The following is a 25,363-nucleotide window of genomic DNA, read 5'->3' as shown; positions in this document are numbered from 1 at the left end:
GTCTAGACTGCAAATTGACAGCAAGAAGCCCAAACAGATATTATATTTCATAACACTTTACCGAATACATTTAGTGTGTTCTCTCAGGCCACTACTCTGCTATCACATATTTACAATTTAACATCCATGTGTAGAGTGCGTATCTTATCATGTGTATGTGTGTCTGTGCCATAAGGTGTATTTTTATCAGTTTTTTCTAATCTAATTTTACTGCTTACATGAGTTACTTGATGTGGAATAGTTCCATGTAGTCATGGCTCTTTGTAGTACTGTGCGCCTCCCATAGTCTGTTCTGGATTTGGGGACTGTGAAGAGACCTCTGGTGATATGTCTTGTGGGGTATGCATGGGTAGCTACCAAGCCATTTCAGGCTATTAATCAAGTCAGAGAAGCTTGTCTAACTATCTTAGCTGGCATGCCTGCTGGGTAGGCTGCTAGACTTTAGAAAAGCAAGCAATTACTAATGACTCAAATTCCTTTCAATCTTTTACCCAGATTTTAATGGAGATGCAGAGAAGCATATTTAGGGCTATGATACTATATACCAGTGTGGTAGTTGTACTAAACTCCTAAGGTATAAAAGGTCTTGAAGAATCAATGATCATCGTTCATTAAAATAACAATTGAACAGATAAAGAGGTATATTTAGATAACCTATGCAGAAAAATATATTTTTAACATAGTCATAATTATTATGGCTCTAGATTGCAGGAAAAAAATGTTTCAGGTTTTCGAACAACCCCCCTCTCTAATAATGGGTTCATGACCCTCTAAGCTGCGTGTGTGCAGGCTCGAAGCATCCCCGAGACTGCCACGCAGGCAGAAGATATATCATCCCATGGAGAGAAGCGTGAGATTGAACTTCACTCAACTTTCTAGAGTTTTCCCTGTTAGTTAACACTATTAATGTTTCCCTTTACTGTGGCAGTGGTGATTGAATCAACGCAATATTAGCCACTTTTAATGCAACATACCGAAACAAAACGAATCATGCAAGACTTAGTATGCAAAACTAAATATGCAAGAGATTTTGTTGTAGGCACGACCGCATCGGAGTAGGATTATATTGCATTGAAACGCATGACTCAGCCCGTATTCTAAACAGACCTGTGCGGCATAACCAATCAGAGCTGCAGTGGGCCTATATGCAAATAGACAATTCCAAAGATGGATCTGTGCCATTTACGTTGAACTGAACTGTGTTTACAGCATGAGCGATTGTGAGTAGATGCGCTTGTTTTGAGATCAAGGCGAGAGTTGCATGTAAGCCATGTGTGCACATTTTGTTAATATCCTTTGCTAGTTAATGAGTTAGCCCAGTTATAGATCATTTGTAGTCAGAAATAGGGGAGCGATTGCTTTCTACAAGAGCACAAAATGTGTACAATTCTAAACGTCTTTGAATAGCTAGTCAGGCAAACAGCTATTTTTTTGTCTTAAAGGGGCAGTGTTCTATTTTGATGCTTTCTTGAATAAGCTAAGTAGCTAATAGGCAGAGGGTAGCATAATTTGTTTGATTCTCTGTAATAACGGTATGGGAATAATAATGCTTTTTATTTTGTAAAGTGGTTTCTTGCATCAAACAACATAACAACATTTTCAGTCACCTCCTTGTCTGAAGGACAAGTGGATAAACAGGTTAATGTCACGCCCTGTATGTTTTTCTCTCTCAAAAGTCTCATGGAATGTAGGCCTACATTGAACAGCATACATTGGCTGCTACTGTAGACTGAATGATTAAACAGTTATTTCCATGTTAATATATTATGAGATGCTTTTTCTTCATTGTTTTTGATGGTAGGCCACTCTGGTAGGCCTACATTATAATCAAATAGCCACAGTAGCCTACTTGGTCACAGTTAAAACGGTAACTTAAAGCGGGTACAGCCTCAGGGTTCATCGTACATTTTAACAATGTTCAAGTTTGCGCTCAGCGGACCTGAAATTTGCTCAGTGCTCAATTAGAGGGAACATTGTCCATGACGCCCCTGGATGTAATAGCACAATATCCTATTAATGGTGCTTGTTTCCTTCTATCTCTGAAAGTTTACTCTAATATTCTTAATTAAACGCTTCTATGGACACTAGCCACATTGAGTGTTGCCTAGTTTTTATCAGAAGCTCATGACTGTCTGCTTCCCCTCCGCCCTGTCTCATGACAGAACTGCTCACAAAGCCCTGGCTGTGTGTGTGAGAGGCATCTTTATTCCAAAAGGGAGAGCACATGAAATGCGTCAAGTTGTCAACCTTATGACCCCTGCACAAGCCCCGTATTAACATGACTAGGGGTCATTTTTCTCTTCTGTGATGATACTAAAGTTGGGATAATGGGCTCACTATCCTTTCTTGGTAAATAGTGAATCTTGCTGTGAGACTGCTAGAAGCATAATTCCGTTTTGCCATTATTCAAAGCGACCCTCATCCAAATGCTAATGATACATTCCAAACATCTCTTTCATCACACAGTTATGTGAACTGAACTGTAGTTCAGCAAAAAGCCACCACTGCATTTTTATTATCCTCCCACTACACTACTGACAGAGCAGTGCATTAGAAGGTGTAGTGTGCTCGCCATCTAGTGTTGCCAATGAGGAACTCATTGTCATCCTTCAGAAATGCCAGTGGCCATTTTGAGCACAATATTACCATATGCTTGATATATTCATATGACAAAAACAAGCAAATGAACAAATACATATAATCTCATGATACAAATAACATATAAGAAACACCTCATCACTTGTTGTTTTGACTATTCAATTATAGGCTATGTTGCCTACTCATAGAATTGTCAGTGCTAAATTATGGTATGACACTTTAAAATGCCCTTTAATCTGCCGTTCATAAATTATATACATGAACGTGTGTCCAATTTCTAGGGCTCATAATTTACCAATGGTAAATAAGTCAAATTGTTACTCATTCTGACATTGGTTATTACCATGTTATGTTATCACCCAGTTGTTGTGAGAAATGACAGCTTGTGTGACCAGTGATATTCATGTTGATAGTGAGCAGTGACAAGTGGTGATGACATTATTGAGCATATGCATAGATTATTGAGCAGTAAAGAATAGATGATTGATCATAGATAATCAATATTTCACACACAATATGTGTATTAAGAGGAAATGTATAGGACAACTATAGACTATTGTAAATCACATTCAACAATTCCCTTTGATGACAACAGTGACAAGTGCTCAAAGTAATCCAAGCCTTAATTATCCTTAATTACTTAGGCTAACTTTGTATAGTGTCCAAAACCTGAAAATAGGCTTATCTGGCAAGAGGACCACAAAGACTGCACAAATAACTTTATATAAACAATTACAATGTTTATTATACATATTGTATATTGCAGCCTAGGCTATATAATACAAATGTGTAGTAATATTAAGAAATTAGATAATTTATGATTACACTATGATTATAGTTTATTTTAGCTGGAAGGAAAGAAAAATGCTGACTATAGCAAGGAAACTATTTATGGTGAAATTTACTGAATGGTAAAAAAAAGGTGAATAACACGTGTGAGCGCAGCTTCCACTGGCCCTTTTAAAACTTTCTCCAGGACTCCAAACTTGCAGCACACTTCTTTGGGAGGTACCAATTAATGAGGTATGTAAAACTTCCACTAATTGGCCACATAAACTCCAGCGACTAACGTCGTTGGCTGATTTTTAATTGGCTTTTAGCACAATTTAGCTAATTCTTCAGAAAAAACAGCTTTCCTTGTCATAACGGTTTAGAGGTAATTTCTTCGGATGTTAAGGTGTTCCCGCCGTCGTTGCCCCGGTCCCCCCTATCTCCCTCCCACTTTATCTCTCGGTGTTTTATGTCTGCGTCACAACAAGTCGGTCGAGAAAGAGGCAGGGATGATGGCGTCTCTCGCGGGTTGATTCTCGTGCTGCTCTGACAAACACGCTTAATAGCATCAATAGGTGGAGAAAAGAGAGCAAAGGCAAGGGAACATGACGAAACGACGTCGCGGAGGACAGACAGACAGAGAGAAAGACGGACGTACCGACGGTGCCTCACTGACGACTTGACTGACATACGCGCTTGGCACAGACACATACATGCACATCCACTTTGGCACACACGTAGGCTTCACATCCAACCGGGCAGTAATTGAGACGAGAGGAAAACAGAAGAGATAAAATATTTCATGTCAAGCCGGCACAGGAATCGCTGTGACCCCAACGGAGAGGAGTTCGACTTGACAGGTAGCAATGGCTCTCTGTTCCTCCAGCAACACTGTCTATGTTAATTTTTATTGATCTGAAAATGCTATTATGTATCATGTGTCTCTTTGACTTGAGTGCCTGCACTGGAACAACCGCTGGCTGTGCAGAGATTATGTCCATAGGCTACAGCGATTCCTTTCTATTCAAGTTTGTCGTTTTAGATTTTCAAAGAGGATACAACACAGAAGTACATGAGAAAGCAAAGTATAGAGACGTACAGTGGTGTTACAATCAAACTACAGTGCAGTCATCATGCAGTGGTGAATGCATTTTCTCACATGTGTTGTGTCATAATGGTTTGTCCTGCTCCATGCATGGGCACTTACACTCATCATTAAATCTGCTGGATTCTGACTGTGGCTATGCTGGGTTTGTGAGAATGTAACCCCTTATCCACTCCAGCCAAGTGCCTATGGAACGATAAGGCCATAAACCTCTGTCAGCAATGGCAGCAAAGTATTCAGTGAATAAATTGGATTTCCATTTCACATGAGCCCCCTCCTCTCCCTCACTCCTTCTTTATCTCTCTCTCTCACTTCTCTTCAGGATGGGGGGAGTAAGTGAAGGGGATGATGTGTTAGCTCGATGGAGTGATGGACTACTGTACCTCGGTAATGTGAAAAGAGTAAGTGTGTGTGTGTGTGTGTGTGTGTGTGTGTGTGTGTGTGTGTGTGTGTGTGTGTGTGTGTGTGTGTGTGTGTGCGTGCGTGCAGTTGGAAAGTATTCTATTTAGGTTTGAGTGAACAATTGCACTCTCTTTCCATCCCTCTCCTCAGGTAGATGGAGTCAAGCAGTGTTGTCTGGTGAGATTTGAGGACAACTCCGAATTCTGGGTTCTAAGAAAAGACATTCATTCTTGTAAGACTTACAACTTACTCTTGTTTTCCTCAGTTAACTCAAAACATTTAACGGAGGGTTTTTGGGCACTGTGGACTTACTTTTGAATCAAAGTATTATCCCCTAAAATGTGGATAAAACTATTTCATTCATATCTACCCTTCTATAGCTAGGGGGCTATTTGAAGATTCTCCATTATCATATTTTAATGATCTTTACGTTTACCTTACCTTGATTTACCTCAGGGAGTTTAAAGAAATTCATAAAATGTTTTTTGATGTTTCTCTCTCAGCTTTGAAAAGTTTGTTCTTAATTTGATGCTCTCTCTTCATTCCGATGCATTGTAGTTCAAAAGAATGTTGTGCAATTAAGGTCTTTAGTCAAGGTTGAAATACAACATTCCCTGGAAATGTTGGCATTTCTGATGGGGGACTTTTAGGTGTATTTATGAATTTATTAGTGTAATGACTCCATAGGGAAATGGCGCCCCCACGTAGTTAGTGTAAAGTGAAGGGAAGCACAGCCAAATATCCGCATGTCAAAAGGAGTGAAATCTGAAAGGGTGCAGGAGACATTGAAATCAATGAAGTGGCAAGGAAATGAATCAATATACATAAATTAACACTGTTGAGTGATCTCTCTCTTTCTTCCCCTCTCTCTGATACTCCTTTTCTCTCTCGCTTAAGTCTCAGTTGGAGTGGAAGAGGTTTGCTGTGTCTGTGATGCCCCGCCTCTTAAAGAACCTCTCATCAATTGTCTTAAATGTCGTCACGGTAAGAAAACACAGCATGTTATGGACTATTCATAGAGGTATTTTCAAATAATAACTTATGACGGATAGGCACAACTAATTGAAATAAAGAAAAAAACAATGCCATCTATTTTTTTTCTTCAGGTTTTCTACCAGATAATATACACTGAGTGTACAAAACATTAGGAACACCTTCCTAATACTGAGTTGCACCCCTTTTGCCCTCAGAACAGCCTCAGTTGTCAGGGGAAATGGACTCTACAAGGTGTTGAAAGCGTCCCACATAGATGCTGGCCTATGTTGACTCCAATACTTCCCAGAGTTGTGTCAAGTTGGCTGGATGTCCTTTGGGTGGTGGACCATTCTTGATACACACGGGAAACTGTTGAGCGTTTAAAACCCAGCAGCGTTGCAGTTCCTAATGTTTTGTATACTCAGTGTATAATATTTCATGAAAAGAGACAAGGAAAGGTTCTCCGTCAGTAACATATAATCAGCATGTGAATTACAGTAAACACTCTCTCCATTCCATAACAGGTTATCATCCTGAGTGCCACACTCCGTCCATTGAGCCGGAAGCTGACAGCAATTCTTGGATATGTCGGCAATGTGTCTTTGCAGTGGCGACCAAGGTTAGACTGCTAATCTTTCTGTTTCACACACTGCCTCTTGGCTCAGGGAAAATATCCATTTCAGACATGTAACATTTTTTTGATCTATCCTGAGAAAGCAATTTCAAGACCAGTGTTGTGTTAAACAGTGTTGTCAATGGATATATCTGAAGGATACCACAGAAATGTTACAACTCTGTATTATTGTGCCTGGACATCTGACCAGTTCGTCAATGCAGATTTTTTTCAAGATTATACTGTATTATCGTGATTATGGTCAGTAATTCATGTATGCTCCAATTCTGTACTGTAGGTGTTAGAGGAGGGAGCACTGTGGTTAAGGGCTAATTGTCCATCGGTCAATGTCCATATCTCATTGACCTGACTTTTCTCAAGATATTATCTCACTCAGCTGACCTACAATAAAATGAGATGAATTGCTTTTTCTGGATAGTTCCCATCCAATGTCATCTATCTTGAATGTACTGACATGACCGTGAGTGGAGAGGTCGCTGTAGTGACTCGATTTGTCAACATTTTATTTCAGAGAGGGGGAGCCATCAAACGAGGACGGTTTGCCCGGCTCATGCAAATCATGAAACTTCGGCTGCCCTATCAGCTGTCATCTTTAGACTGGGACCCACAGCATCTGACCAACCAGCAGCAGTGTTACTGCTACTGTGCCGGACCTGGAGAGTGAGTGACAATTTATAGCTTCTAACAGATGCCCTCAGTAGATATATTATGTTATACAACGGGTGGGTCTAATCATGAATGCTGATTGGTTAAAACCGCATTCCAGATGGTGTCTATTCCACAAGTTACCACTGGCTAAATCTATGACGTTAAAATGCCTATTTACTCTGTTCCATCTGACTGCGCAATCCACTGATCTCCACTATAAAAAGCATCTAGACATTATCTCACATTTCTTTCAGACTAACATTTCGTTTTTAACAGCGGAGATGTAAAAACATTGGTGTCTGTCGCGGACATTTGCAACATTGTTTCAATATTCAAATTGGATCTCCAGCTGTCCCATATTAATGAAAGTGTAGGGAGTCGGGATGAGACAGACAGAAAGGCAGCTTTTCTCAGCCAGTTGAAATCATGAATCAGCATAATTTGTATGGATATATACAAATAACTATCAATCGAAAACAGGTCAAATGAAACAAAGTGCAGCTAGTTTGCTGTTTTTCCATCTTCAGTTTGAAGTGATTGTGTTAGCTGTGTTGTTGGCTAGCTCCTCTGAACAATAGTGTCCTAAAGAGAGAGCACATTTTCTATGTCAGGCAAAATCGTGCCTCATTAGCTCATTGTTATGTATGTATCCAAATAAATGTCACTAGAAAACAGCTTAAAAAAACGCAAATGCAGCTACTTTGCTGTTATTCCTGCTGTACTGTTTGACATGACTGTAAGTTAGCCGTAGTTAGCTAGCTAGCAAGCAAGGGATAACAACGTTGCAAGTCACTATTTCAATGGAACATTTAGAACTAACAACTGGGTCGCATCCATAGATACAGAACAAAAAGACTGAGCGACTGGGTCGCGTCTTTGGCAACCGAACGAACGACCAGCCGGCTTGGGTAGCAACCCTAGATTTGTGTCGGGACTATATGTTGTGGAAGGAAGAAATAGTATGAATACATTAATCCAAATAATGTTTATAATGAAAATATGTCAATCATTATTTGAGTATGTTGTTAACCCGTTGTATAAAAGTCATAATGTCCTCAAAGTCGGTGTTCGGAGAATATATTGACACGGTTTGCCGGCCCTCGACTTTGACTCGGTTCTAACAACACCCATACCAATATCCTCATAACACCGTCTTCTCGGGCATTATCACTTAATAATAACATTTTATAATTAGTGTTTAGCACATGTATTGGTCAATAAGCTTTACTATTTATTTTCCTTACCAACAAAAACAAATAGAATATTCATGTTGGAACCCTGTATGTCCTGTTCACCATTATACAGCTCTACTGTCAAGACATAATGTGTTTTTCAGTAGAGTATTGCAGCCTCTTGAAAAATACATAATATACTGTACTCTTGTCAGGTGGCCACCAGATGTTAGCTATGTTTAAGCCATTGGGGAGTGTGGTTAATGTTTTTATTTATCAACTGCAGGTGGAACTTGAAAATGTTGCAGTGTGGAAGTTGTGGTCAGTGGTTTCATGAAGCTTGCACACAGTGTCTGACCAAGCCGTTGTTATATGGAGACAGGTGAGACAGAGTATTGTTATCTATAACCTTGGACTGCTTTTTTGCATTGCCATTGTCAAACCATAACAGAGAGGTTCTAAAACTGGCAGTGGTAGGGCTAATGCTGTTAGTGTTAATTGCTAATAGCAGTGCAGTGTTGTTATTCTGCCTCTCTGGTGTCCAATGTAATGTGGTAGAGGTTTAAAATGAATTCAAATTAGTCCAGTCCATTACACCATTATTGTCACATTAACCATTTGTATTATCCTACTGGTTTAATGCCCATGATATATTTATTATATAGGAAAGTAATGTTTGAGATTGATGGTGAGGTAGAATGTGCTGGGTTGTTACATCTGCTAAACAGGTGATGGAAACTGGGAAGAATTTGCTGACACTAGCAACCATGTGCTATGTTATGTTTCCACTGACTTTTATATCTGGTCAATCACAGACAAAAATAGAATCATCTGTGTTCTATTTCTTTCTGAAAGGTTTTATGAGTTCCAGTGCTCAGTCTGTGCAAGCGGACCAGAGACAATTCAACGGCTACCCATGAGCTGGTAAAGCTATACAGTATCTGCTAAGAGAAGAATACATAATTTAAACTGCAGGGATTATCACACTGAAACACTCTTGAAAACCAGTTTCTTCTGACAGGTTTATTGAGTCGTGTGGGTTACAATATGTTAATTCCTCTTACTCAATAATGTAATGAAAAGCTTTGTGATGTGATAAATTCTGAACTAACTGCGTCTTTTCCTGGTGTGTTTGTTGTAAATACAGGGTAGATTTGGCCCATTTGGTGCTCTACCACCTCTCCTTGTGCTGCAAGAGAAAATACTTTGATTTCGACCATGAAATCATGTCGTTTGCCAATGAGAATTGGGACTCTTTGCTTCTAGGCTCGGTATAAACATTTCCTCACTTACGTGCTATGATGAAACGATGTGAAAGTGTTAGCTAGCGTCATTGGTTAGCAGTCATGTGGTAATTATGTGCTTTGATTTCATTAGCTACTTGCCATTGTTATTTAGCACATTTTAAATGGTAAATATCATTTGTATTTTATGTGGCTCCCAGGTACTGCAGTTGCATTTAAATCAGTCATACCCTTTTTTAATGAACTGTTCACAAATCACATTAGTAACTAACTACTTTATCCATGGAAATGTTTACCTTTCGCCAATGAATGTCAATGTGTCTCTAAATGTGTTAACATTTGTTTCAGGCTACCATCCACAGCGTTAATCAAACTCCTGATTTTCATTCCTCCCTGTCCCCCAGCTCTCTGACACACCAAGGCAAGATCGCTGCCACAATCTGCTCAACGCTTTGAACTCCAACAAAGACAGGTGAGAGTCTGCATATGATGCGAAGAATAAACAGAAGCCACAGCTATGCGTGACCAGATTTATGATAGCGTTGCTTCTGGAATTGTACATTTGGTTAAAGAAAATACAGTTAGTTAATTGTTTCTTAACTTTTTGATATTATCAATAGAGAACGATAAGAAAACATGGACAATAATGCAAACTTGTTTTAAAAAGAACGATGACCTGACTTTACAAAGTTGTTGTCTACAAGTTTTGAAAGTCTTTTTCTCTGTTATGTCATCCAGGTTTGTCTCTGGTAAAGAGATCAAGAAGAAGAAGTGTCTTTTTGGGCTCCAGGTCCGAGCTCCGCCTCCCCTGACCTCTGATTCGTCTCCCCTCATCACTGACCCGCCCATCAACATCACCCAAAGGAGAAGGTCAGAGTAAGGACAACTTCTGTGATTTATTATTCTCTCATCACAAACACAAGCCTCAGGACTCAACTCCTTATATGGATACATTCATTCTAGTAATTAATTACACATTTACAATAGTGAAAAAGAGCGGTACCTTGTAGACGGTGGTCCTTCCAGCTGGATAGGAACAACTGTTCCTAACTAAACAGGCGCTTGTGTGCCTCATTAAATCATGATGGGAAGGACTCACTTATTTTACTCTGGTGAATATGTTTATAACTAATATTTGTATCAATAAATACATCATCTATAGTGTGTGTGTGTGTGTGTGTGTGTGTGTGTGTGTGTGTGTGTGTGTGTGTGTGTGTGTGTGTGTGTGTGTGTGTGTGTGTGTGTGTGTGCATACATGCTTGTGCGCATTCGCATGTGGATATTGATCATCTTGCTAAACGTTCTCAACACCATCTTCTCTTTCATTCTCTATTGGCTTAAAATAAAAAAGACCACATTTATACCAAAAGTTCAGTCCCACCTACTCATTCAAGGGTATTTCTTTATTTGTACTATTTTCTACATTGTAAAATAATAGTGAAGACATTAAAACTATGAAATAACACATGGAATCAGGCAATAACCAAAAAAGTGTTACATTTTTTAAATATTTGAGATTCTTTAAAGTAGCCACCCTTTGCCTTGATGACAGCTTTGCACACTCTTGGCATTCTCTCAACCAGCTTCACCTGGAATGCTTTTCCAACAGCCTTGAAGGTGTTCCCACATATGCTGAGCACTTGTTGGCTGCTTTTCCTTCACTCCACGGTCCAACTCATCCCACACCATCTCAATTGGGTTGAGGTCGGGTGATTGTGGAGTCCAGGTCATCTGATGCAGCACTCCATCACTCTCCTTCTTGGTCAAAAGCCCTTACACAATCTGGAAGTGTGTTGGGTGATTGTCCTGTTGAAAAACAAATGATAGTCCCACTAAGCACAAACCAGATGGGATAGCATATTGCTGTAGTAGCCATGCTGGTTAAGAGTGCCTTGAATTCTAAATAAATCACACAGTGTCACCAGCAAAGCATCATCACACCTCCTCCTCCATGCTTCACACTGGGAACCACACATGCGAAGATCATCCGTTCACCTACTCTGCGTCTCACAAAGACACGGCGGTTGGAACCAAAAATCTCAAATTTGGACTCATCAGACCAAAGGACAGATTTCCACCGGTCTAATGTCCATTGCTCTTGTTTCTTAGCCCAACAAATTCTCATTTTCTTATTGATGTCCTTAAGTAGTGGTTTCTTTGCAGCAATTTGACCATGAAGGCTTGATTCATGCAGTCTCATCTGAACAGTTGATGTTGAGATGGCTGTTACACCTGCATTGTTTGCTGTTTGGGGTTTTAGGCTGGGTTTCTGTACAGCACTTTGCGATATCAGCTGATGTACGAAGGGCTATATAAATAAATTTGATTTGATTTTGATTTGTTACTTGAACTCTGTGAAGCATTTATTTGGGCTGCAATCTGAGGTGCAGTTAAATCGAATTAACTTATCCTCTGCAGCAGAGGATTGTAAAAATAAAGAAAAACCCTGGAATGAGTAGGTGTCTCCCAACTTTTGACTCAAACTGTAGTTTTCTAAGTGAAAACATTGCACCACTCCTCAAGTTATTGACTGTGTCTCTGTGTTGTTGTGTGGAGCAGCCCATTGTCACTGCCCTGCCAGAGGAGAGCGGTTGGGCCAGAGTCACGCAAATCAAAGCGGCGCATCATGGAGACACAGGTCAGTGCTTCTGTCTCGAACCAGGCGTCAAGGGAGAGATCAGCCACCAGCCGCCCCCTCACTGCATAGCAAAGAGCTGCCTGGCATTGGAATGACATGTCAGTCAGTGTGTGGAGAAAAGATTATCCTTATAGCCAGTGTTGTCTGTTTACATATTCTTCAAAGCCCAGCCTACCCCTCATACACTATTGAAGCTGGTTTACGACTCGATCGAGTATGACGACATGTTATGGTCACGGGTTTAGAAATATATTTTTTAATATGAATAGAAAATACGCATCCTTTTATACTACTGCTCAGGCTGGCTCCCTAATCCTGAGACAATAGATGTTATGGATTGTTCGTATTTCAGCGGGCAGTACTTCCAGCAGACTGTTGTATCCTGATCTTGAATCATCTGCCATCTTAGGGCAGGTTGGTTATCCTAGAGAAAGTGAGAGGGGAAGGTACGTTGATCTGCGGCATCTGGGAGCGCTTCCAAGTGCACTTTGCAGTCGATTACAGTTTGGCCAGGTGGCGCTGGCACTTTGACAGTGCAGCATTGACAGAGCACCTCGATTTAAAGGGACAGCACGCTAGTAAGGGGATAATGCTAGTATACCACTGCTGTATTTACTGTACATGTTGTGGGTCACAGTCCAGCATTGGAGGTTGATAGAGCTGAGGGTGTGCTGAGAACTGAGGAAGCAAATGATAGATGGGATAGAGTCCTAATGCTTTTGTTGTTATGGTAGCGAGCTCACACTGTAAGAAATTCTACCTCAGTCTCCACAATATGAATCTACTTATCATAGGAAATGGAGGTGACAGATATACACTATATATACATAAGTATGTGGACATGGCTATTTCAGCCACACCTGTTGCTGAACATCACACAGCCATGCAATCTCCATAGACAAACATTGGCAGTAGAATGGCCTTACTTAAGAGCTCAGTGACTTTCAAGTAGAGCAGCCCCGATCAACTGTAAGTGCTGTTATTGTGAAGTGGAAACGTCTAGGAGCAACAACGGCTCAGCCACGAAGTGGTAGGCCACAAGCTCACAGAACAGGACCTCCACGTGCTGGGTCGTGTAGCGCGCAAAATCGTCTGTCCTCAGTTGCAACACTCACTATCAAGTTCCAAAATGCCTCTGGAAGCAGTGTTGGCACAATAACTGTTTGTCGGGAGCTTCATGAAATGGTTTTCCATGGCTGAGAAAATCCCCATTCGCAATGCCAAGCGTCCGATGGAGTGTTACAAAGCTTGTCGTCATTTGACTCTGGAGTAGTGGAAACGCGTTCTCTGGAGTGATGAATCACACTTCACCATCTGGCTGTCTGATGGACTAATCTGGGTTTGGCAGATTCCAGGAGAACGCTACCTGCCTCAATGCATTAGTACACATGCCAACTGTAAAGTTTGGTGGAGAAGGAATAATGGTCTGGGGCTGTTTTTCATGGTTCGGGTTAGGCCCGAATGACATTCTAGACTACTCTGGGATGCTGGCCTTCTAGGCAGAGTTCCTCTGTCCAGTGTCTGTGTTCTTTTTCCCATCTTAATCTTTTCTTTTATTGGCCAGTCTGAGATATGGCTTTTTCCTTGCAACTCTGCCTAGAAGACCAGCATCCCAGGGTTGCCTCTTCCCTGTTGACGTTGAGACTGGTGTTTTGCGAGTACTATTTAATGAAGCTGCCAGTTGAGGACTTGTGAGGCATCTGTTTCTCAAACTAGACACTCTAATGTACTTGTCCTCTTGCTCAGTTGTGCACCGGGGCCTCCCACTCCTCTTTCTATTCTGGTTAGGGCCAGTTTGCGCTGTTCTGTGATGGGAGTAGTACACAGCGTTGTATGAGATCTTCCGTTTCTTGGCAATTTCTCACATGGAATTCCCTTAATTTCTCAGAACAAGAATAGACTGACGAGTTTCAGAAGAAAGTTCTTTGTTTCTGGCCATTTTGAACCTGTAATCGAACCCACAAATGCTGATGCTCCAGATACTCAACTAGTCTAAAGAAGGCCAGTTTTATTGCTTCTTTAATCAGACCAAGACCAGTTTTCAGCTGTGCTAACATAATTGCAAAAGGGTTTTCTAATGATCAATTAGCCTTTTAAAATTATACATTTGGATTAGCTAACACAACGTGCCATTGGAACGCAGGAGTGATGGTTGCTGATAATGGGCCTCTGTACGCCTATGTACAGTTGAAGTTGGAAGTTTACATACATTTAGGTTGGAGTCATTAACTCGTTTTTCAACCACTCCACACATTTCTTGTTAACAAACTATAGTTTTGGCAAGTCGGTTAGGACCTCTACGTTGTACATGACACAAGTACTTTTTCCAACAAATGTTTACAGACAGATTATTTCACTTATAATTGTCACGTTCCTGACTGGTTTTCTGTTATTTTGTATGTGTTTGACGGTCAGGGCGTGAGTTTGGGTGGGTAGTCTATGTTATGTGTTTCTATGTTGGTAATAGGGTGACCTGATATGGCTCTCAATTAGAGGCAGGTGGTTTTCATTTCCTCTGATTGAGAGCCATATTAAGGTAGGTGTTTTCACATTGTTTGTTTGTGGGTGGTTGTCTCCTGTGTCTGTGTCTATGTACGTTGCGCCACACGGGACTGTTTTCGGTTTGTTTGTTCGGTTATGTAGTCTGTTCCTGTTTCATGCGTTCTTCATTATATGTAAGTTCTTATGTTCAGGTGCGTCTACGTTGTTTTGTAGTTTGTTAAAGTGTTTTCGTGTTTTTTCGTCTTTACTTTAATAAATCATGTCATATCACGAAGCTGCATTTTGGTCGAATCCATGCTCCTCCTCTTCAGATGAAGAGGAAGAGGAAGAGGAAGAGGAAAGCCGTTACAATAATTCACTGTATCACAATTCCAGTGGGTCAGAAGTTTACATACACTAAGTTGACTGTGCCTTTAAACAGCTTGGAAAATTCCAGAAAATAATGTCATGGCTTTAGAAGCTTCTGATAGGCTAATTGACATAATTTGAGTCAATTGGAGGTGTACCTGTGGATGTATTTCAAGGCCTACCCTAAACCCAGAGACTCTTCGCTTGATATCATAGGAAAATCAAAAGAAATCAGCCAAGACGTCAGAAAAAAATTGGAGACCTCCACAAGTCTGGTTCATCCTCGGGAGCAATTTCCAAATGCCTAAAGGTACCACTTTCATCTGTACAAACAATAATACACAAGTATAAACACCATGGGACCACGCAGCCGTCATACCGCTCAGGAAGGAGACACTTTCTGTCTCCTAGAGATGAACGTACTTTGGTGCGATCCCAGAACAACAGCAAAGGACCTTGTGAAGATGCTGGAGGAAACAGGTACACAAGTATCTATATCCACAGTAAAACGAGTCCTATATCGACATAACCTGAAAGGCCGCTCAGCAAGGAAGAAGCCACTGCTCCAAAACCGCCATAAAAAAAGACATACTACGGTTTTCAACTGCACATGGGGACAAAGATCGTACTTTTTGGAGAAATGTCCTCTGGTCTTATGAAACAAAAATAGAACTGTTTGGCCATAATGACCATCGTTATGTCTGGAGGAAAAAGGGGGAGGCTTGCAAGCCGAAGAACACCATCCCAACCGTGAAGAACGGGGGTGGCAGCATCATGTTGTGGGGGTGTTTTTCTGCAGGAGGGACTGGTGTACTTCACAAAATAGATGGCATCATGAGGAAGGGAAATTATGTGGATATATTGAAGCAATATCTGAAGACGTCAGGAAGTTAAAGCTTGGTCGCAAATGTGTCTTCTAAATGGACAATGACCCCAAGCATACTTCCAAAGTTGTGGCAAAATGGCCTAAGGACAACAAAGTCAAGGTATTGGAGTGGCAATTTGTGGGCATAACTGAAAAAGCGTGTGCGAGCAAGGAGGCCTACAAACCTCACTCAGTTACACCAGCTCTGTCAGGAGAAATGGGCCAAAATTCACCCAACTTATTGTGGAAAGCTTATGGAAGGTGGAAAGCTTATGGAAGGCTACCCGAAACGTTTGACCCAAGTTAAACAATATAAAGGCAATGCTACCAAATACTAATTGAGTGTATGTAAACCTCTTACCCACTGGGAATGTGATGAAAGAAATAAAAGCTGAAATAAATCATTCTCTCTACTATTATTCTGACTTTTCACATTCTAAAAATAGTGGTGATCCTAACTGACCTAAGGCAGGGAATTTTTACTAGGATTAAGTGTCAGGAATTGTGAAGTTTAAATGTATTTGGCTAAGGTGTATGTAAACTTCTGACTTCAACTGTAGATATTCCATTAGAAATCAGCCGTTTCCAGCTACAATAGTAATTTACAACATTAACAATGTCTACACTGCATTTCTGATCAATCTGATGTTATTTTAATGGACAAAAACAAGGACATTTCTAATTGACCCCCAAACTTTTGAACGGTAGTGTATATTTCCATGTTGAAAGGCTAGCCTTTTGTACTGACAAAGTTCCAGCGTCCGGCCTTTTTAACCTCTTTAGGCTAGGGGGTGCTGTTGTCACTATTTCTGGAAATCGTGTAATTTTTAAACGGCTTCCTACTCAATTCTTGCTCGTACAATATGCATATTATTATTATTATTGGATAGAAAACAGTCTCTAGTTTCTATAGCCGTTGAAATTTTGTCTCTGTGTGGAACAGAACTCATTCTACAGCAATTTCCCTGACATGGAGTCAGATTTCACACATTTTGGCCCCTGATCTGGAGTCAGTTTAAAGGTCGCTGTGAATGCTATGAGGATACTAACACTGCTTACGTCTTCCCCTGGATGTCTTTACGTGATGACGATTTGAATGGAGTCGATTGCGCAATCACAGCCTCTATAAATCAGATCAACGTGTAGGTAGTAACTCTTTTCCAGCTGCGCCGGACGCGCGGTGGACACCGACCTGCTCTTTTTCCAACCATTAGTGTAGCCAGTAATATTTCTCCGGTCATGTTTTTACTTGTAATAGGTGTTAAAGACATCATAAGGTAGTTAATTTAAACCGTTTTATAGCAATTTATATTCGTTTAGTGCGATTTTGGGACATTTATTTCTGAGACACTTTGAATCTCTGGACACGTTTCCAGTTCATGCCGAACGCAGTGGGCATTTCCACATGGCAAGAGGACAGCTTTCGACCAAAAGACGATTAGACCCAAGAAAGGATTCTTTGCCCAAGATTCTGATGGAAGAACAGCTCAAAGTAAGAACAATTTATTATGATAAATCGTGTTTCTGACGAAAAATGTTAATCGCTTATGACGCCATTTTGTTAGACGTAGCTTCGCTTGGCGCAAACTGTATTGAAAAGTAAGGATAATAAAAAAAATGTAAATCAGCGATTGTATTAAGAATTAAATTGTCTATCAATCGCTGTCCACCCTATATTTTTTAGTCACGTTTATGAGTATTTATGTATACGACTAGATCACTGTCTAATATGGCGCACGACATTGTCTGACCAGCTGGGCAACTTTTGTCATTGTCTAACCATGATTTTGGTGGCTAAATATGCACATTTTCGAACGAACTGTATATGTATGTTGTAATATGATGTTACAGGAGTGTCATCTGAAGAATTCTGAGAAGGTTAGTGAAAAAATTAATATATTTTGGCGATGTTTACGTTATCGCTCTCTTTGGCTAGAATCAATGCTCTGGTAATGTTTGCACATGTGGTATGCTAATATAACGATTTATTGTGTTTTCGCTGTAAGACACTTAGAAAATCTGAAATATTGTCTGTATTCACAGGATCTGTGTCTTTCGATTAGTGTATGCTGTGTATTTTTACGAAATGTTTGATGATTAGTAATTAGGTAATACACGTTGCTCTATGTATTTATTCTAGTCCATTTGTGACGGTGGGTGCAATTGTAAACTATGATATCTGCCTGAAATATGCACATTTTTCTAACAAAACCTATCCTATACCATAAATATGTTATCAGACTGTCATCTGATGAGGTTTTTTCTTGGTTAGTGGCTATCAATATCTTAGTTTAGCCGAATTGGTGATAGTTAGTGGTGTTGGTGGACAAACAAAAGATGGTGTCTTTTGCTAAGGTGTTTACCTAATTGATTTACATATTGTGTCTTCCCTGTAAAACATTTTAAAAATCGGACATGTTGGCTGGATTCACACGATCTGTGTCTTTCATTAGCTGTATTGGACTTGTTAATGTGTGAAAGTTAAATATTTAAAAAATATATATTTTTTGAATTTCGCGCTCTGCCTTTTCAGTGGAATGTTGGAGGAGTGCCGCTAGCGGCACCCCCGTCCTAGACAGGTTTTAACCTGTTTGGGCTGCAGGGGCAGTATTGAGTAGCCGGATAAAAGGTGCCCATTTCAAATGGCCTCGTACTCAATTCTTGCTCGTACAATATGCATATTATTATTACTATTGGATAGAAAACACTCTCTAGTTTCTAAAACCGTTTGAATTATATCTGTGAGTAAAACAGAACTCCTTTTGCAGCAAACTTCCTGACAGGAAGTGGAAAATCTGAAATCGATGCCCTCTTCTAGGGGCTGCCTATTAAAGTCCTTGATATTTATTCGTTTAGATGCACTTCATACGTCTTCCACTAGATGTCAACAAGGAGTGAGAGAAGAAATGGAGTGTGTAACTTGATCTGGGCTCGTATAATAGCTCTTTGTATGACGTGTCACCAGTTTCCTGTTTTCTGGAGAGTGCGTCAAGGGACCTGGATTTGCCTTCTGATAAGCTGTCGTTATGGACGACTAATATCTCCGGCTTTGATTTTATTTGATACATGTGACAATATCATCGTAAAGTATGTTTTTACAATATAGTTGAATCAGATTATTGAAATTTTTTCGGGAGTTTTGCCGTGTTCCTTTCTCTTCCGTTTGTTGACATGGAGAGATTCGCGCCACTTGGCAAGTGTGCTTGCTAAATCGAGAGGGAAAAAGGCCGTTCTAAATCCAAACAACGATTGTTCCCGACAAAGGACCCCTTGTACAACATTCTGATGAATGATCAGCAAAAGTGGGACCCATTTTATGATGCTATTTCATATATCTGTCGAACATGTTGTGCTAGTCGTTTGCGGCCAGCTTTTGGGTACTCTCTCGCTATACCTAAGCTGGATGTCGTAATGAAGTTATTTTTAGAATTCTAACACGGCGATTGCATTAAGAACTAGTGTATCTATCATTTCCTATACAACATCTATTTTTTAGTTATGTTTATGAATAGCTATTTGGTCAGAATATGTGTGTCAGAAAAAGTGTCAGAAAAATATCCGGACGTTGTGGGAAAAAGATGCTACGTTAGCACAATGTATAACCACTGATTTCAGCTCTAAATATGCAAAATTTCGAACAAAACATAAGTGTATGTATAACCTGATGTTATAGGACTGTCATCTGATGAAGCTTATCAAGGTTAGTCAAAAATTATATATCTTTTGCTGGTTTGTTATGATCGCTAACTTTTGCTACTGGGGAATGGCTTGTGTTTCTGGCTATTGTGGTAAGCTAATATAACGCTATATTGTGTTTTCGCTGTAAAACACTTAAGAAATCGGAAATATTGGTTGGAATCACAAGATGCCTCTTTCATTTGCTGTACACTATGTATTTTTCAGAAATGTTTTATGATGAGTATTTAGGTATTTGACTTTGGTGTCTGTAATTATTCTGTCTGCTTTCGGTGCAATTTCTGATTGTAGCTGCAATGTAAACTATGATTTATACCTGAAATATGCAAATTTTTCGAACAAAACATAGATTTATTGAATAACATGTTATAAGACTGTCATCTGATGAAGTTGTTTGTTGGTTAGTTTGGTTGGTTCTTGGTTAGTTAGGTTGGCTTTGTGCATGCTACCTGTGCTGTGAAAAATGTCTGTCCTTTTTTGTATTTGGTGGTGAGCTAACATAAATATACGTGCTGTTTTCGCTGTAAAACATTTTAAAAATCGGACATGTTGGCTGGATTCACAAGATGTGTACCTTTCATTTGCTGTATTGGACTTGTTAATGTGTGAGTTAAATATTTCAAAAATATATATTTTGAATTTCGCGCCCTGCACTTTAAGTGGCTGTTGTCATATTGTGGCCGGCCTCGGGCTTGCAGCCAGAAGAAGTTTAAAAGTGAAATGCAATTACATTTTTTTAAATGATATGTATCATTTGATACAGTATGTTAATAGACCTTGGTTTTTATTTAGATGTATTCACAAGCAGTAAGAATTCTTCTGTAAAGATAAGGACATGAACTGAAGTATCATGGCTGTGTGATTGGATTCACTGATTTGGCGTCAAAACACTAGCTAATCAGTGTTTCTCCTGTGTCCAGCCTTGTCCGCCCCCGGTCCCAGCCACCCCAATAGATCTTGTGCCATGTTGCCATGGCTACGTAGGTGGAACTAACCTCTACAACTCCAGGAAGTCGGAGGAGGAGCTGAATTTGGGGTTGGTGCTATTATTGTGTTGGTTACACTTTACATACTGTATAACAAGTAATAATGCATTGTACTGTATTTACAGACTGTTACCGTTTTTTTTACATTACATCCTCATTGATTTAGGCTACCCTTATCAAATCAAATTAAATTATATTGGTCACATACACGTATTTAGCAGATGTTATTGCGGGTGTAGGAAATGCTTGTGTTAGGCAGTATGTCAGTGGAAATCCATGCATTGTTGCTTTTTGTCAGTTTTTTTATTTTTTATGTCCCTGCTTTTCCCACAGCTCTCCACCTAAGCGGATGTTTGCCCTGTATCACCCCACCTATAACGGAGCCCCAGCCATCTCCAGAACCCTGCATCACTATAGGTCAGTGTTAACCACAGCTCCTCCTGCTCTCTGGGGACTACCCTCAATCTAGACATCTAGAGAGGAAACCATAGCTGTGCCTGGATGACAATGGAAAAAAGTATGAATCGTGAAATATAAATCTCTCTCTCTTCAGTGCGGAAGATCCTTGTAGAGTGCCGCCCCCCTGCCTCCCCTTTTCCCTGTCATCCTCCCACCATCACAACCACCACCACCACAACAACCACCACCACCAGCAGCACCAGCCTGGCCAGAAGTTGGATCCCTGCCCCTCCCTCCTGCTGCGTGACGTCCCTTCCTATCCGGGCGGCGTGGGGGGAGGGGGTGGGGGGGATGGGTCAGCTGTCAGGGGCTGGGGGGGCGGGGACGGGGTGAGGATTTTGGCGAGGCGAGTAACGCCAGACGGGAAGGTCCAGTACCTCGTGGAGTGGGGGAACGTGAGTGTGTACTGAGCGAAAGTGAGAGATAGATGGGGGGGTGGAGGGAGGCAGAGAGGATCAACACACCAGAGTGCTTGGCAGGAAAGAGGGGATATTGGAGAGAGAGAGGAAGAATGACTGTCGTGCAGGTGCCACATCAGAAATGTGTGGAAACATCAAGTACAAGCAAAGCAAAAACCCCACACAAGGCAAATCCAGGTTGCTCAAACGATATCGCCTCCATTCTATATCATCACACTACGTGTTACTATATCTCCCTCTTTGCTAGTGTTTCTCCTATATTTGTACTGTATACCTTTGGAATATGCCTTTGCATTTATCATGTTTACGTTTGAAGATTGTATATACAGTATTTGATTATAGGCAATTTGTTACGTTACCTTTTGTCATACTTGATTTACATGATCGTATGTAATAGAAATATATTAGGAGCCACAACAGGGCTTTTGTTTTATAGTTAGATTTATATATTCACAATATAGAATGATCTGATGTGGTTGCATAGTGCCTATCTGGGTTGTGCATCTGCAGATTGAGAAGTTGACCTGAATCAAGGGATCAGGTGATTGAAATGTATGGCATGTATGATTACTATTCCATAAGGTTTTCTTCCTCATCCACCAATTGCAATGGAAGAGTCACGACAATGTTGTGTAGGCTTTCACACACAGAATTAGTGTAAAATACATTCCAAACAAATATTAAAACATCTTCAAGATTACTGATCAAAATCTTTGATCAGATAGCCATGGAAAATGGTCGCTCGTTGAGCCAGATTTGACTGTCAATTTGTTGAGGGGTGTTTTTGCATTGTTTTAGGGAAGAGAAGTCAACAAATGATGGTATTATGTGCAGGTGAAACTATTTGTACTGTTTTCCATTTTCAGGCCATAGACAGAGGAGTCAGCTCCTATCTTCCAGGTTACACTGAGGATGAGAGATAGCGTTAACTCTGGCCCACTTCCAAACTGATACCTAAGCACTAGTCTGGACAATGTAGATCTGACAAGATTGGATAGATCTGAGCAATATGGCTTAAGTTTCATCCGGTCTATCAGAGGGAAAGGTGGAGCTTTCATCATATTTTTCATATATCCGATCCTTTCAGATGTACCCAAGAGTCTAAGGGGTTAGGGCTATGGGTTTGTGTTTGATTTGGAACTGGGCCCCAGAGATCATAGTGGAACAGGAGGTTGTGTATAGAACTCTAGAATATCATAGTGCAAGGTTCAGAGTTTATATTTATACAGATATTTATTTCTGCCTTTTGTGGGATAAAACACAGATAAGAGTAAATGTGTGCGTTGTATCCCCCAGAAGACAGATTGTGTTACAGGTGTAGTTACAGTAAATACGTAAATAACACAATAGGCAGTTATACTGTTATAATCATGTCAACAGAAAACATTTTCAGTCATTTTTTAAAAACCACAGCAAGATGTTGCCCGTTCCCCAGATTGAATGATGTGAAATATGCCATCTCTTACTTAAACAATAAGGCCTGAGCGGGTGTGGTATTTGGCAAATATACCACGGCCAAGGGCTGTTCTTAAGCACAACCAAACGCGGAGTGCCTGGATACAGCCCATAGCCATTGTATATTGGCCATATACCACAAACTATTATTAGAAACTGGTTAACAACGTAATTTGAACAGCAAACAAGTAATTTTGTGTCATACCCATGGTATAGAGTCTGATATACCACATCTTTCAGCCAATCAGCATTCAGCATTCAGGGCTCGAATGAACCGGTTTATAATAGTGAATAGATGATTGCTTAGCCTGGTCTCATAGACTAGACGTAACATAGTAAATGTAAATACGGAACACTCAAATTAGTATAATATGTTACATTTGGTATGGTTAGATAAGGTTAAGACAGAAGGTTACTTAAGGCAAAAGGAAAGTAATGTGGATGGGTAGGAATATAACGCGAATGACTAGCAACTCAAAGGTTGCATGTTCGAATCTCATCACGGACTTTAGCATTTTAGTGCATTAGCATCTTTGCAACTACTTGCTACTTTGCAGATACTTAGCATGTTAGCTAACCCGTCCCCTAACCTTAACCCTTTAACTTAACTCCTCACCCTAACCTTAACCCCTAACCCCTAGTGTAGTTAACGTTAGCCACCTAGATAACGTAACCACAACAAGTTGGAATTCGTAAAACATCACACATTTTACAAATTCGTAACATTGTACAAATTGCAATTCCTATCATATAATACAACATCCAAAAATTAATACATATCATACAAAATGTAACATATACTAATTGGAGTGTCACAGATTACATTTACTATATTACGTCTACCCCTGAGTCTAGGTTGGATTGCAAAGGGTTTGGCACGTTTCTAAACAGCAGTGCAGGTCAAATGAACCTCCCAACTCAGTCCTTCCCATCCCAGTTTAGGATTTAGATAATTCTCAGTGAATTTGGCTGTAGTTGAATAGGAAGAGGTCTGTGGAACCATCAATTAGATGGTAATGAATGTATCTGTATGTTTTCTATGGTAAAGTATGTCTATAGACCCGTCAAGTGTTTGTTACTGTAGGTTATAGATGGAACTATACAAAATTACTTCAAAGGACTGGGGTAAATCTGATTTTGAGTTGAGGAACAAGAAGCTAAGTCTTCTCTTTTTTTATTATTTGTAGTCAAGTCCAAGTTTGGTTTGATGTATTTTTGGACTTTTGGTCAAATTACGTTTATACATGTATAACCTAGGCTGACACAGCCAATGTAAAAAATTAAAAGTTGCTCTTCACATCTTACTAATGTGCTTTGAGTGTTTTCTGTCAATTTCTTGTTTAACTTACAATATGTATAGGCCTATTTGTATTTACAGTAGGCTAGCCAATAATAATATATGATGAATTGCACTTCAGAGAGTTCTATTCTATTCAATTTTATTCTATTGGTATAGCAATAGACCACACATCCCATTCACATGTAGGTATTATGTGAAGAATCAATAGCCCTGCTGCCAGGCAAACCGACTGGCTAGTCCTTATGGCTCTGTTGCCAAGAATCTCTTTGCCATGTCATGTCAAGAGCCGTTGATTCATTGCAGTGACATTTCAGATAGCCTTGTGTATCTTAGAGGGCTATGATGATGCATACTGCAGTAACTGTATGTTATCCTGTATAGATGGTGTCATTCTAATTAGCAGATCACTATTGGCCTTTACATAGGTCGGCTAGGCCGAAATGTATATTCAGCATGAAAGCTTTGGATATAATTCTGTATAATGCATGTACTTACTTACGTTTCCCACTAGGAGGAGGTGTAAAGGAAAGATTAAAGTGCATTACCGTTCAGTCTCCAACTGCAGCTGCAAGAGCCAACCGCCAGGTGGTAGACATAGTCCAAGTTTGACACCTTACTGTGCAGGCAGGTGAAGCAACTGAACCGAGCAGGACGCCATGTTGGCTCTATGGACCACTATTGGATCCAAGAGGAAATCATCAGCTTCAAACTGCACACGTGATGCCATTACTGAGCTTGATAATGTGTAGGTAGGCTCCATATATGTATAACTACTTTTAGCTTTGTTCATTTTAGGACACCAGCAACTTCAGATGTGTCGCTAAAAATGACCAATAGCCTTATCAATAATTTTGCCCATAATCTTTGTAATGGAACATAAAAGTGCAGGAATAAAGATGAAACCATTTTGCTCTAAATTTAGATCCTACAGGCAAATAAAATGTGGTTCGTTTTGACATTTGAGACGAGTTGGTGGAAGTCCTTCTCGAAGACCATTCATTTAGCTTACCCCCTTGAGACTATTTCCATTGACCATGTCACCAGATATAGGCCTACAGCCTAAACTAAGTTTCAGACTTCCTAATAGCCTTGCTTATAGCCTACCGCCTAAACGAGAGAGCTATAGCGAACTGTAATGTAGTCTAC

At 40.1% G+C, this 25,363-nt stretch overlaps 1 protein-coding gene across 2 annotated transcripts; it reads left to right on the top strand.

Annotated features, from left to right (window-relative positions):
- Positions 1-3,806: 3,806 nt before the first annotated feature.
- LOC129837291 (PHD finger protein 1-like) lies at positions 3,807-24,221 on the top strand. Of its 2 annotated transcripts, none has more exons than XM_055903335.1 (15): positions 3,807-4,229; positions 4,797-4,875; positions 5,027-5,108; positions 5,774-5,860; positions 6,376-6,470; positions 6,997-7,145; positions 8,592-8,687; positions 9,161-9,229; positions 9,453-9,576; positions 9,954-10,021; positions 10,288-10,419; positions 12,109-12,187; positions 20,519-20,634; positions 20,918-21,001; positions 21,138-24,221. In XM_055903335.1, the coding sequence occupies exons 2-15, from the start codon at positions 4,798-4,800 to the stop codon at positions 21,451-21,453; spliced, it is 1,575 nt and encodes a 524-aa protein (XP_055759310.1). In that variant the 5' UTR covers positions 3,807-4,229; position 4,797; the 3' UTR covers positions 21,454-24,221. The 2 variants fall into 2 exon arrangements, with proteins under 2 accessions (XP_055759310.1, XP_055759309.1); XM_055903334.1 differs by having other exon boundaries at positions 10,288-10,425.
- The last annotated feature ends 1,142 nt before the right edge of the window (positions 24,222-25,363 follow it).

This window comes from Salvelinus fontinalis, chromosome 38 (assembly GCF_029448725.1).
Source record: "Salvelinus fontinalis isolate EN_2023a chromosome 38, ASM2944872v1, whole genome shotgun sequence".
NCBI lineage: Eukaryota > Metazoa > Chordata > Actinopteri > Salmoniformes > Salmonidae > Salvelinus > Salvelinus fontinalis.
Note: the sequence above shows the minus strand (reverse complement) of the source record. Positions and strands in the feature narration are given on the sequence as shown.

Excerpts from the sequence above, each read along its gene's own strand:
- LOC129837291 (XM_055903334.1), top strand. The coding sequence starts at position 4,798 with ATGGGGGGAGTAAGTGAAGGGGATGATGTGTTAGCTCGATGGAGTGAT. Across the intron at positions 5,861-6,375 it reads TTGTCTTAAATGTCGTCACG|GTTATCATCCTGAGTGCCAC; the intron begins GTAAGAAAACAC and ends ATTCCATAACAG. Across the intron at positions 9,230-9,452 it reads CAACGGCTACCCATGAGCTG|GGTAGATTTGGCCCATTTGG; the intron begins GTAAAGCTATAC and ends TTGTAAATACAG.